The 13,246-nt window shown below is 38.7% G+C and overlaps 1 protein-coding gene and 1 long non-coding RNA gene across 2 annotated transcripts in view; one reads left to right on the top strand and one right to left on the bottom strand.

The window, feature by feature from the left end:
• The window catches only part of LOC134754520 (uncharacterized), a 246,645-nt gene that overhangs the window by 43,508 nt on the left and 189,891 nt on the right, over positions 1–13,246 (top strand). The gene's annotated exons all lie outside the window — the stretch shown is intronic.
• On the bottom strand, positions 4,958–6,355 carry LOC134754131 (uncharacterized). The gene is made up of 2 exons (XM_063690209.1): positions 6,150–6,355; positions 4,958–5,347 (listed from the first exon to the last, which is right to left on the bottom strand). The coding sequence occupies exons 1-2, from the start codon at positions 6,348–6,350 to the stop codon at positions 4,958–4,960; spliced, it is 591 nt and encodes a 196-aa protein (XP_063546279.1). The 5' UTR covers positions 6,351–6,355.

The raw sequence follows: 13,246 nt of genomic DNA, 5'->3' as shown, positions 1-13,246 counted from the left end.
CTGGCTAGTGAGAGCGACCATCGTGAGCTCTCAGGTGGCTGACGTAGCCTATTTTCGCAGTAAATGTACGACCACACTCCGCTCAGCACCCCTCCGACAAAATTGTAGTTTATGACCGCAGTACATAACATTAGTACTAGTACGAGTATGTAAGTGTTACTTCCTCTACACTACTTTTCTGGGGTGGCCAATAACGAGGCACGCGCATGAGTTCCTAGGGTGTTCGAATATGCGGACGATTTCAGATCCTAAATAGGTACCGATGTCACTATTGCTACTACAAACAGTAGTATACTAAAATAAACTAGGACGAATTTCTGAAAAATAAATAGTAAATTTGAAGATAAAACTAATGTAGGTATTTGGTACAAACTTAATAATTCAAATGACTCAATTTTTATTTGAAAGAAACAATGTTGCATTTAGTTATAATATATTTAAATGTAATCTATATATATATATATATATATATATATATATATATATATATATATATATAAACTTTTATAAAAAAAAGATCACCTACTTAAAAAAGGATGAAATAAAATATTATCCTTTTTAGGGTTCCGTGTTTAAGTATATGCGTTACCAACTGATATGTTTGAAGTCGGTGCCAAGCCAAATTTTAAACCATATATTCATAGTGATTTTGGTGCAATTCGATAAAGATACATAGATATAGAAGTGTCCTACGTGGGCGATCTCGTTGCGAACGCGAACACCTTGGGCCGGCCGCGCCGTGCCGCGTCGCTGCGCTTCGCGTTCGCGAGTGTTCGCCTATGTAGGACGCAGTGTACACGACGACAATAAACGAACTTTCTGTACACCTCAGAACAGAACACACGGTCGAACCTTCTTGGCGCAGTTCGTACCATGCTTGTCGGCACGTTAGTGTAAATCTAATACGTTTTTTCGTCGTATTTTTTTAAAGAGCATTTCTTACTAATTTTTGAACAGTCATAGCACGCAAGTGTGGGATTGGAACTGAGTTATTTTCTGTCGCTTATCCAGAGGACTACATTTCAAAATATAAAACAATTCAAGGAACCTTCATGCAAAATTTCAGCTAAAGCGGTTCAGTTGTTTAGCCATGAAAAGGTAACAAAGAGGCAGACATAATTGCTTTCACGTTTATAATATTTGTACAGTTGTAATGGGATTTATAGACATAAAGCTGATTATTTTTGACTGGTATTGTTACTACTTGGACTACTTGGCTTGGCACCGACTTCAAAAATATCAGTTGGTAACGCATATACTTAAACACGGAACCCTAAAAAGGATAATATTTTATTTCATCCTTTTTGAAGTCGGTTTATCTTTTTTTATAAGTTTTTATTTTTCCATTTTCAATTTTAAGACATTGTTAAGAGCGTGACGCATGAATAAAAAACATAATCATGTTTAACTGTAAATTCGTAAACTTTATTAAATAATCAGAATTTTCCTCGAGTCCGTCTGGTAAATCATTCCTGTCACTAAATCCATTCTTCGCCCCGCCACTGACCCAATCCCTCAAACCCCCCGATCACTCAACCTCACAGCACATCAACCCCTGATCACTGAACCCCTCGACCCTAAACCACCAACCCTTCAACCGCCATTCCCCAGATCCCTTAACTCCTATCCCTAACCCCCAATCCCTTAACTCCCAATCCCTCAGTCCCCGACCCATCAACTCACCTCCCCTCAACCCCCAACCTCAAACCCCCCAAACACTAATACCCTCTACCTTCACCTCTCAGTCTCTTTGGTTGTTTCCAACACTATCTACATCAAAAATCATTATAGGGAGGGAAGTTATCAGTAGCCTTACCACGAGTTTGACATTGATATATTCGCTATCGTGTGCGTAACTTACTGTTTATGCATCTCGCTCGACTGGCATATTAGTGTACAAAGTAAGTTGGGAAGAATATTTAGTGCCAATCTCGTGGTTAGGCTACAGTTGCACTACATCAAATTGGTGGTTTTGGGGAGGAAATGCTTGAGTTACTTTAGAAAACACCGAAATTACCATTAAAAATTGAGGAGTTCCCTCAATTCCTCACGGATTCCATCATCAGATCAAAACCAAAATATTACGAAAACACCTTGGAGAGGTAACTTCTTTCAAACAGAAAAAGAATAACTCAAATCGGATCATGGGTGCCGGAGTAATCGCTGAAATCATTATCATCAAAACAATCATCATCATCAGCTCCACTTCATCAAATTGGTGGTTTTCGAGAAAAAATGCTCAAGTTGCTTATGAAAACGACCAAATCACCATACATGTGCCTTTAAAAATTGAGGAGTTCCCTCAATTCCTCATGGATCCCATCATCAGAACAGCACCAGATTAATGTGGGACCCCCTTGGAGGTAGTTCCTTTCAAACAAAAAAAGAATTGTTCAAGTCGGACCACGGGTCTCGGAGTAATCGCTGAACATCCTACATTAAAAAAATCATCATCACTATCTTCAAAACAATCCTCATCATCAGGTCCACTTCATAAAATTGGTCGTGATATATTCGCTATCGTGTGCGTAACTTACTGTTTATGCATCTCGCTCGACTGGCATATTAGTGTACAAAGTAAGTTGGGAAGAATATTTAGTGCCAATCTCGTGGTTAGGCTACAGTTGCACTACATCAAATTGGTGGTTTTGGGGAGGAAATGCTTGAGTTACTTTAGAAAACACCGAAATTACCATTAAAAATTGAGGAGTTCCCTCAATTCCTCACGGATTCCATCATCAGATCAAAACCAAAATATTACGAAAACACCTTGGAGAGGTAACTTCTTTCAAACAGAAAAAGAATAACTCAAATCGGATCATGGGTGCCGGAGTAATCGCTGAAATCATTATCATCAAAACAATCATCATCATCAGCTCCACTTCATCAAATTGGTGGTTTTCGAGAAAAAATGCTCAAGTTGCTTATGAAAACGACCAAATCACCATACATGTGCCTTTAAAAATTGAGGAGTTCCCTCAATTCCTCATGGATCCCATCATCAGAACAGCACCAGATTAATGTGGGACCCCCTTGGAGGTAGTTCCTTTCAAACAAAAAAAGAATTGTTCAAGTCGGACCACGGGTCTCGGAGTAATTGCTGAACATCCTACATTAAAAAAATCATCATCACTATCTTCAAAACAATCCTCATCATCAGGTCCACTTCATAAAATTGGTCGTGATATATTCGCTATCGTGTGCGTAACTTACTGTTTATGCATCTCGCTCGACTGGCATATTAGTGTACAAAGTAAGTTGGGAAGAATATTTAGTGCCAATCTCGTGGTTAGGCTACAGTTGCACTACATCAAATTGGTGGTTTTGGGGAGGAAATGCTTGAGTTACTTTAGAAAACACCGAAATTACCATTAAAAATTGAGGAGTTCCCTCAATTCCTCACGGATTCCATCATCAGATCAAAACCAAAATATTACGAAAACACCTTGGAGAGGTAACTTCTTTCAAACAGAAAAAGAATAACTCAAATCGGATCATGGGTGCCGGAGTAATCGCTGAAATCATTATCATCAAAACAATCATCATCATCAGCTCCACTTCATCAAATTGGTCGTTTTCGAGAGAAAATGCTCAAGTTGCTTATGAAAACACCCAAATCACCATACATGTGCCTTTAAAAATTGAGGAGTTCCCTCAATTCCTCAGCAGAACCAGATTAATATGGGACTAACTTGGAAGTAGCTCCTTTCGAACAAAAAAAGAATTACTCAAATCGGACCACGGGTCTCGGAATAATCGCTGAACATACATAAAAAAATAAATTAAAAAAATAGCCACAACCGAATACAGAACCTCCTCCTTCTATGAAATTTAAGTCGGTTAATAAATGCACGTGTCCTGACTCCTGACTGACTTAGTGACTGACTGACTGACTCATCAACGCAGAGGTGAAACCACAAAAGCTAGAAAGTTGAAATTTGTACAACAGGTTACATTTATATTGTGTACAAGAAATAAGAAGGGATTTTGAGAAATTCAATCCCCAAGGTGGTAAAAAATGGGTTGAAACTTTGTATGGAGATCAAACCTTTTTTTGAGTGCGGCACTTCAATCTTTGTATAAAGGCATATTATTAGAATACAAGAAAAGTAATATAAGCGTTTTTAAATATTCATCTCTTAAAAGGGTTAATAAGGGGTTGAAAGTTTGAATCTATTACAAATGCTTTGAAACTTCTAGAAAAGCATTGTATAAGATAACAAAAAAAGTTATTTCAAGGTTCTTAGAAATTCAAAACCTAAAGGGGTTAAAAAGGGGATATAAGTTTATATGTGGTATAAGTTTTCTTGAAACTTGGTAAAAGGGCATTATACCGTTTTTGAAGTTTGTATTAATAAAGTTTGGATCGGAAGCGAACATTTTTTTAGGGTCCCTTACCCATCAGATATATCAGAGCGCCCGAGGTGCTCAAAATATCTGAACACGCACTCTAACGCCTTGACAATAGAGGCGTGTTTAGATATTTGTGAGTACCTCGGGCGCTCCGATATATCTGATGGCAATTGTACAATGGGCTGTGCTCTGAAGAATTGTTTGTCATGATGCCAACGGCCGCTTTCTATCACCGCACCGCTCGTTGTCGGCTGGGTGTTCATCCTCACACCCTAGAACCTAAATGGTCGCGTACTGCGCGGTTTAAGAGGAATTTCCTTCCGCGGACGCTTCGGCTATGGAATGAACTCCCTTCCGAGATCTTCCCGAGGGTCTACAGTAAGGGGTTCTTCAAAAAAGGAGTGTACGGGTTTTTAAAAGGTCTGCAGTTGCAGGCGTCCATAGACTACGGTGACTACTTACCATCAGGCGGGCCGTATGCTTGTTTGCCACCGATGTGGTATAAAAAAAACAAGTAAAGACCAAACCTCGCTAATATGTACGAGTAGGTAAATGAAGACAGATGAATATTTTACTGTTTAATCATTAAAATTCGGCGATCATCTCATATAAAATCGGGCGCGAGGTTAACGAAATCCGTACTCGTGTGCTGGTACCATGATGAAGTGTATTTAAAATTGAGTGATCGATTAAGTTCTGCATTAATATCGATTGGGGGTTTATTCTTCTTCGGTTGGTATTTTTCTCGGATGAATTTTCTTCTGTTCTCGATGAGTTGAAGAGCTTGGTCCATAGCGCTCCGCCTAAAGTAGCCGTCTTTTGTGGTCACAAGTTCGCACGGCGGCCCCGCTACGTGGCAGTTATGTTTTTCGAACCTCGTCCAGTTTAACGGATTGCCTTCATAACTGAGCTGTATATCAAATTCCACCAACTCGTCGTTCAGGATATATATGCTCTGAGTGCGACTTTGTAAAATCAATGCATTTCGTAACAGCTAAAATAGTAAAAATTATATCATGTGTGTGTAATAAAATAAAATAAATACTTATTGACCTAAACTATGTTTGACGTCAGGAGCTTAGGAGGCTGTTAAGCTAACAGTCTTAAGAAGAGTTCTACAGAATACATAACGATTATATATCCAATAAGTTTACCCATACTAATATTATAAATGCAAAAGTGTGTCTGTCTGTCTGTCTGTTACCTCTTCACGCTTAAACCGCTGTACGGATTTAGTTTAAATTTATAGTGAGTCCCGGAGAAGGACATAGGAAAGTTTTTATCGGAAGTCATCCCTAAAAAGGGTGGAAAAGGATGGTGGAAACAAGAAAATTAATGAATTGCCTGTTAATTGGTGTGCCTAAGCAATTAAAACATATTATGCTCAAAACTATTGCCATTATATTTTATCCAGGCGCTGTACTTGCTCTAACTGCTGGAAGTAATTCCACGCAGACGAAGTCGCGGGCAAAAGCTAGTAATATCATAAAGGTAAACTAGACAAAACAAACGGAAACATAAAAAAAAATGGAATCGAATCTAGTGTTTTTATCCGCCTACTCGTATCTTGTGTGACAATGTGTGATAATCTGATAATGAGAAATAACCTCCTAAACATTGTGCCTCAATCCAGTATTAAGTATTATTTATTGCTCGAAAGCTCTCTTCCCTCTACACCTCTACTCTACAACAAAAAAAAACATAACCAAAACAATGACAGGCCTCTGATAACAATAACAAGAGGTATGTATTGTATGTATGTATGTATGTAAAAAGTAAAAAAATAAACTGCTTACCGTTTCCACGTCATATCTTTTAATTCTCATCTGATTACGCAAATATGTTCGCAACATGGATGCGAATCTCGCCCGAACGACGTAGACTCGCTCCCCTAAAGCGAAGCTTGCATATGAAGAAAATACTTTCCTATAAAGCCACACGGCCTCTCCTTTTCGAGCGACATCATGGACTAGGTCGCGGCCCAACTCTGTTAACATGTCTTTAACTTGCTTTTGTTCTCTCCACGAATGGCATCTGTGTAGCAAAACTGTAAGCTCGATAAGAAAGTGTATCTATAATGAATGAGGTTTACATAGTTAAAATGCAGATTAGAGTCCGACCACGGTAAGTTTTCACTTACAACAAATCATACTCCTACATGAGCGGCATACTTGACGTAGCAATTGGCTTGAACAAGGTAGGTAAGTACATAACGTTCATTAGTTATAACGTTTATTTTTAAATTAACATAATTAGTTACATGCCTATTTCCTAACATAAGAAGGAATGTACTTACACAACAACAAAATAGCTGATTGGAACAACATGATTGGAACAGTTACAAATGTTAAGGCAGCCAAGGCATTATTTTTTCTATTAGTTTTAAGTACCTATACCTAATACCATTTTTAACCTAAACCTTACATAATAGAGTTTAACGAGTTTTTGTGTTAGTGGGTATTTTTTATTGTTAATTATATGAAAATGAGATTTGATATTTATGGTTGATTCACGCAGACGGACTGCAACCCAACTACAGAGTAAGTCGCGAGAGTCTGCGTTCTCTAGGGTAGACGTAGATCAATAAGTGGCATGTTGGCTATATGTTTTAAATTCGGATTATTCGACGTTCATGCCAATATCGTTTCTTCCTATTCGCAATTCTGCACAATCTGAATTCCACACAATAGTATTTCACCACATTGAGTACCAAGAAAGATGGGCTTTCTCTTTTGCACTGTTGAAGGTACCTTTTTTTCAGATTTTTGCTCATATCTTGAATACCTGTACGAATAGCATTAAAATTACTTCGGACAAAAGATTTTACATAAAATTTTCTACAAATTAGGTCATATTAATTTTTACTCTACGATTAATACTTTACGAGGTACAGGATGTTTAAATTAACAAAGAGATAAAAAATAGACGATTTAAGAAAACGTCGTTTTTTCGTAGTTGTTCATCATAACTCAAATGTTTAGTTTAGAATAAGCAAGCTTAGTCACCTGCTGATCAATTATAAAAATAAACGGCCAGCATCATGTCGGGCCATGCATGTCTCGATGTTCGAGATACGAGCAAAAATCTGAAAAAATATACCTTCAACCCCCCCCCCCCCCCCCTACACCCTCAGCTCACCCCCCACCCCCGAGGACTTTTAGTATGTTCATCTGGATACCACAAGGTACAACTATACCAATTTTCAAAACTACACGAATTATTTCCGCAGATTTCTTTAATTTTCTTGGGTTATATTGACTCGGCAACATTCGCTGCGCAGGAGTCTGGATCTTCTGATGTGAAGCAGAGCTGCTGCCTCCAAGGGTACGAAGCATAGAATTCACGCAGTCCGTCCCAATCTGCTGACTTATAATGCCACACGCGTCGCGAGCTAGTCGGCCGTGGTGGAGATGCTGGAGATGTTGCATGAGGGTAAAGACATGACAATAACGTAGCGTGTCAACTGTTGGACTTTAGCATGTCGAAAACTATATAGCAAAATAATCATTAAATATAAATTATTAGTTACCAATACAGTCCAGAAACGTTTGCAGCACCTTATTAGCTGCTTGAATTTATATACTTAAACTAGCTGTTGCCCGCGACTTCGTACGCGTAGATTTGTATGTTGGAGGTTATTATAAGTCTTTTACATATGAGCATAGAACATTATGCAGCAAAAGATATCATTAATAATTTTAAAGAAAAAAAAACCGACTTCAATGGGGGCCGCTGAAAGTTCACTTATTGTTGAGGTGCACTCTTAGATTCCAGACAATGAAATGAAAAAGACAGCATCTTTTGCCTAATTATGTAGAAATGGAGGTAAAACCACCCACTTTTCTAGTAGCATTTCGTTTTTGTAAGGGTCGTAGTTCTAACCTAACCTAACCTACTTTTCTGATAGCATTTTGTTTCTGTAAGGGTCACAGCTCTAACCTAACCTAACCTACTTTTCTGATAGCAGTTCTGTTCTGTGAGAATCGCAGTTCAAAATGCCAACCCACCCACCTAACCCACTTTTCTAGTAGCATTTCCGGGTCCGGGTCTGGGTCCGGATCCGAGTCCGGGTCCGGGTCCGAGTTGGGGTCCATGTCCAGACACGGGTCCGGGTCCGAGTCCGGGTCCAAGTTTGGGTCTGGGTCCACAAGGAAGAAAACAAATCGCCAAACGTGAACTATGTGTCATTGAAGAGTTCCATTCTGATCATCATCAGCAGTTCCACTTCATCAAATGTCACTTTTTTAAATGTAAATGCTGGATTTGTTGATGAAAATACAAAAATCACTATATCTATGCCTTTCACATTTGAGGAGTTCCCTCGGTTCTTCGTGGGTTTCATCATCAGAACTCGAGCTTGACAAAAATATGTCTTAAAAACTTAAGTTGCTTAACAAACATAAAGAAGAGGACAAATCGCCAAACGTAAACTATGCGTCAATTAAAGAGTTCCATTCTGATCATCATCAGCAGTTCCACTTCATCAAATATCACTTTTTAAAATGGAAATGCTGGATTTGTTGATAAAAATACAAAAATCACTATATGGATGCCTTTCACATTTGAGGAGATCCCTTGATTCCTCGTGGATCCCATGATCAGAACTCGAGCTTGACAAAAATGTTTATTGAAAACCTAACTTGCTTAACAAACATAACAGAGGACAAATCGCCAAACGTGAACTATGCGTCATTGAAGAGTTCCGTTCTGATCATCATCAGCAATTCCACTTCATCAAATGTCACTTTTTTAAATGTAAGTGCTTGATTTATTGATGAAAATACTAAAATCACTATATGTATGCCTTTAACATTTGAGGAGTTCCCTCGATTGCTCATGGATCCCATCATGAGAACTGCGTGTTGACAAAAACGGGACCAATCTGTATGTATATACTTACAATCAAAAAAAGAATTTTCAAAATCGGGCCAGAAATGACGGAGTTATAGAGTAACAAACATAAAAAAAAAACCGAATTGAGAACCTCCTCCTTTGAAATCTTGAAGTCGGTTAAAAATTAAAAAATATACAATGCATTAAATTTGTCTTTCGCAAACTACGAAGTTTCAAGCCCCTAACTAAAAAAACTGTTCTCGATACCCACTCAACCCTCTTAGAAGATTTTCAAGTACTCTACTTTTTTTTTTTTAAACCGGCCAAGTGCGAGTCGGACTCGCCCACCGAGGGTTCCGTACTTTTTAGTATTTGTTGTTACAGCGGCAACAGAAATACATCATCTGTGAAAATTTCAACTGTCTAGCTATCACGGTTCATGAGATACAGCCTGGGTGACAGACAGACGGACAGACGGATAGAGGAGTCTTAGTAATAGGGTCTCGCTTTTACCCTTTGGGTAAGGAACTAAAAAAATGTTCGCTCCCGATCCAAACTTTATTAACACAAACTTCTAAAACGGTAAAAACAGTATTTCACGCCGGCCCACCGCCTACAGCTGTATAAAGCGCAGGTTCGCCCACACATGGAATACTGCTCTCATCTATGGGCAGGGGCACCCCAATACCAGCTTCTCCCTCTGGACCACATCCAACGAAGAGCGACTTAAATTATCGACTGCCAGCGTATTTCGGAACGGCTTGACTCCTTGGCGCTGCGTAGAGATGTGGCCTCGCTCTGCATTTTCTATCGCGTGTATAACGGGGAGTGCTATATGGCCATCGCCCTACGCGACAACATTATCATCCTCACCACTTAGATGGTTGGCAGTCCTCAACTGTGCGTTTCTCTAGAAACTTCCTGCCTCGCACAGCTAAACTGTGGAATGAACTGTCGCCTGCGGTATTTCCGGACCGATATGACCTTCAAACCTTCAAGAAAAGAGCGTACTCCCATCTTAAAGGCCGGCAACGCACTTACAACCCCTCTGGTGTTGCGGGTGTCCATGGGAGGCGGTAATCGCTTACCATCGGGTGATCCGTCTGCTCGTTTGCCTCCTATTTCATAAAAAAAAATGTATCCGGAATGGTTCACTTACTGGAACAATATTAAAAATATAAATACAACATATAAAAATGGAACTCTTTGGAAGTATAATACAGTTTGTTTCATATGTCTATAGGTTATAGGTTTTCGCGGGCATGGTTTCCGCAATTCGACGTCAGAAACTGATTTGACTAGTAGTCAAATACCCTAGCGCCTATTTTGCGTGATGAGTTGTCGTCACTACTCTTGCCAACCCAACTCTTCCAAGAAGCCTAGCAGACCCTTGATGTTGCCGACGACTTCTGGGAGAGACCCCGGCGAACCGATGTATTGTGCCCGGTATTCTGCCACTCCTGGACATTCGAGGATGACGTGGGCGGCTGTCTCTTCTAAGCTAAGTTTTGTCCCTATTCTCTCCAGCCATCAATATTCACCCCGGTTGACGATATTTGTTTTTATTTAAATCATGCTTAAATGTAGTAGGCACTAAGCACTCTACTAAGGCAAGTAGGTACTCCATGTACAATATTAATAGACCTACAAGTCAAACCGTTTACTATAATGTTGTCTAAATCTTTATTAACTTACGTACTACTGCCAGCGGAGGCATCTCAGAGGTCCAATCAATATCTAAATGGCTAAATGTGAAACAGGGATAGCAAGATGCAAGGGGCGCGGTTGCTCCGCCCTATGCCTACCTCGCCCCAAGCCTGCCCTTATGCCGGCCAAAGGGAAGACGCAGTAAAATGGTTGAAGCTCATAATTATAACGTTTACTGGTTTCATACTGTTACCGTGAATGAAAGAGCATAGCCAACACCTACGAGTACCTACATATATACACCTAAACCATAATAAACAACTTTTGGACCCTCATTATTCTTCCGGTCACGCAGTAGGCAATATTCAAATTCAAATTCAAATAATTTATTTCAGAATAAAAATTCCATATACAATTACATTTACATTATAATAAAATAACTAATCCTAAATTAAAACTAAATATGTTAGTAACAATAGGTAATACTTAGAACAACTATGTTAGTACTTAGTACACAGGAAATAATTTGTTAATCGAATACATTAAAATAAAATAAAATTACAATTTTAATAACAAATGCATTACAATTAAAAATCTTTCAAAATTTATTTCCCCATTGTGGAATGGAGTTCAATCCATCGCCGCAGTATCGGGGAGTCCCACCTCTCGGCCAGTGTTCTTCACTCTTTCGCGGCGGTGTTCTCTTTTTGTGTCCTTGAGTGAAATTTCCCTGATTGTGCTGGGAGATTTATTAGGCAGCGGTTGACCAGTTCCTTCAAACAGCGGTGTCAAATCCAGAGATATGGTAAACTGTTTAGAAGGAACTCTTTGGGTTTACAATCAAATTCATTAAGTATATCTTACAGTCGTAAGCTTCACGTTCTTGACTAGTTGGCATTGGGAAAACGTCTGTGTGCAATCGACTTCCCTAATAGCACAATCGGATTAGGACTAACCTCGAAATCTCTAGAACAGTCCTAAAATTTGGTACCTATGTTAATTAAAGGTCGCTTTTTCATGTCCACACTATTTGACATTTGGGGACCTCGAAGAATCGCAGCCATATTGGAAAATGTGTAACATCCTGAAGAAATTTGTGTTTTACTCTAAATCTACGTTCTCTATGAAAATATGTTGTAAGGCAACATTATTAAAGCTTATTAGATTCTACACAAAAAAGTCCTAGATATCTTTGCGGAAAAAATTGCTGAATCCAGATCTAGCGCTTATTTAACCTTTCAGGGGATATTCTCTTAATATGAAACTTGGAGTAATATGAATTCCACTTTTATCTATATATTTGTACACGTTGTACCCCAATATCAACATTTTACTCGATTGCGACTTAAACAGAAAGTAGGGTTATGGGTTAAAATACTAATAATCTATACACCCTGTAGCTCAGGATATTGGACGGATTTTTTTAAATGACGTATCGGTACATTCCTCTTGCCCTTCACAACCTGTTTACACTTGTTTTATTAAAGAAAAATCAATACAGCCGCCTTGAGAGGAAGCCAAATATTAAATCATTTTTTAGCGCCTAAACTATTGAGTGGATTTCAATAAAATATACACCAGTAGATCCAGAATAGGTACACAAATTTACCAAAATAAACAGAGGAAAAATGTTTAGGACTAAAACATGTGATTGCAAAAACAGATTTTAGGCCTTAATGGGGTTATAGTGACAGTAATCGAATTGGACACCTACAATTTCTGGGATCCCTGTTTGCGTGTCTTAAAATTTGAGCTTCGGGTACCACGGGGATCAGACGATTTGTTTTTTTCATTTTTTCTCTGTAGCCATGGATTGTTTGCCAAAGGGAGGAGGTTCTCAATTCGGTTGTATGTTTTTTTTTTAATGTTTGTTACTCCATAACTCCGTCATTTCTGGACCGATTTAGAAAATTCTTTTTTTGATTGTAAGTATATACATACAGATTGTTCCCGTTTTTGTCAAAACGCAGTTCTGATGATGGGATCCATGAGAAATCGAGGGAACTCCTCAAATGTTAAAGGCATACATTTAGTGATTTTAGTATTTTCATCAACAAATCAAGCACTTACATTTAAAAAAGTGACATTTGATGAAGTGGAACTGCTGATGATGATCAGAACGGAACTCTTCATTGACGCATAGTTCACGTTTGGCGATTTGTCCTCTTTGTTGTGTTTGTTAAGCAAGTTAGGTTTTCAATAAACATTTTTGTCAAGCTCGAGTTCTGATGATGGGATCCACGAGGAATCAAGGGATCTCCTCAAATGTGAAAGGCATCCATATAGTGATTTTTGTATTTTTATCAACAAATCCAGCATTTCCATTTTAAAAAGTGATATTTGATGAAGTGGAACTGCTGATGATGATCAGAATGCAACTCTTTAATTGACGCATAGTTTACGTTTGGCGATT

Source organism: Cydia strobilella, chromosome Z (assembly GCF_947568885.1).
Source record: "Cydia strobilella chromosome Z, ilCydStro3.1, whole genome shotgun sequence".
Lineage (NCBI taxonomy): Eukaryota > Metazoa > Arthropoda > Insecta > Lepidoptera > Tortricidae > Cydia > Cydia strobilella.
The sequence above is the reverse complement of the archived record's forward strand: the minus strand, read 5'-3'. Positions and strand labels throughout refer to the sequence as shown.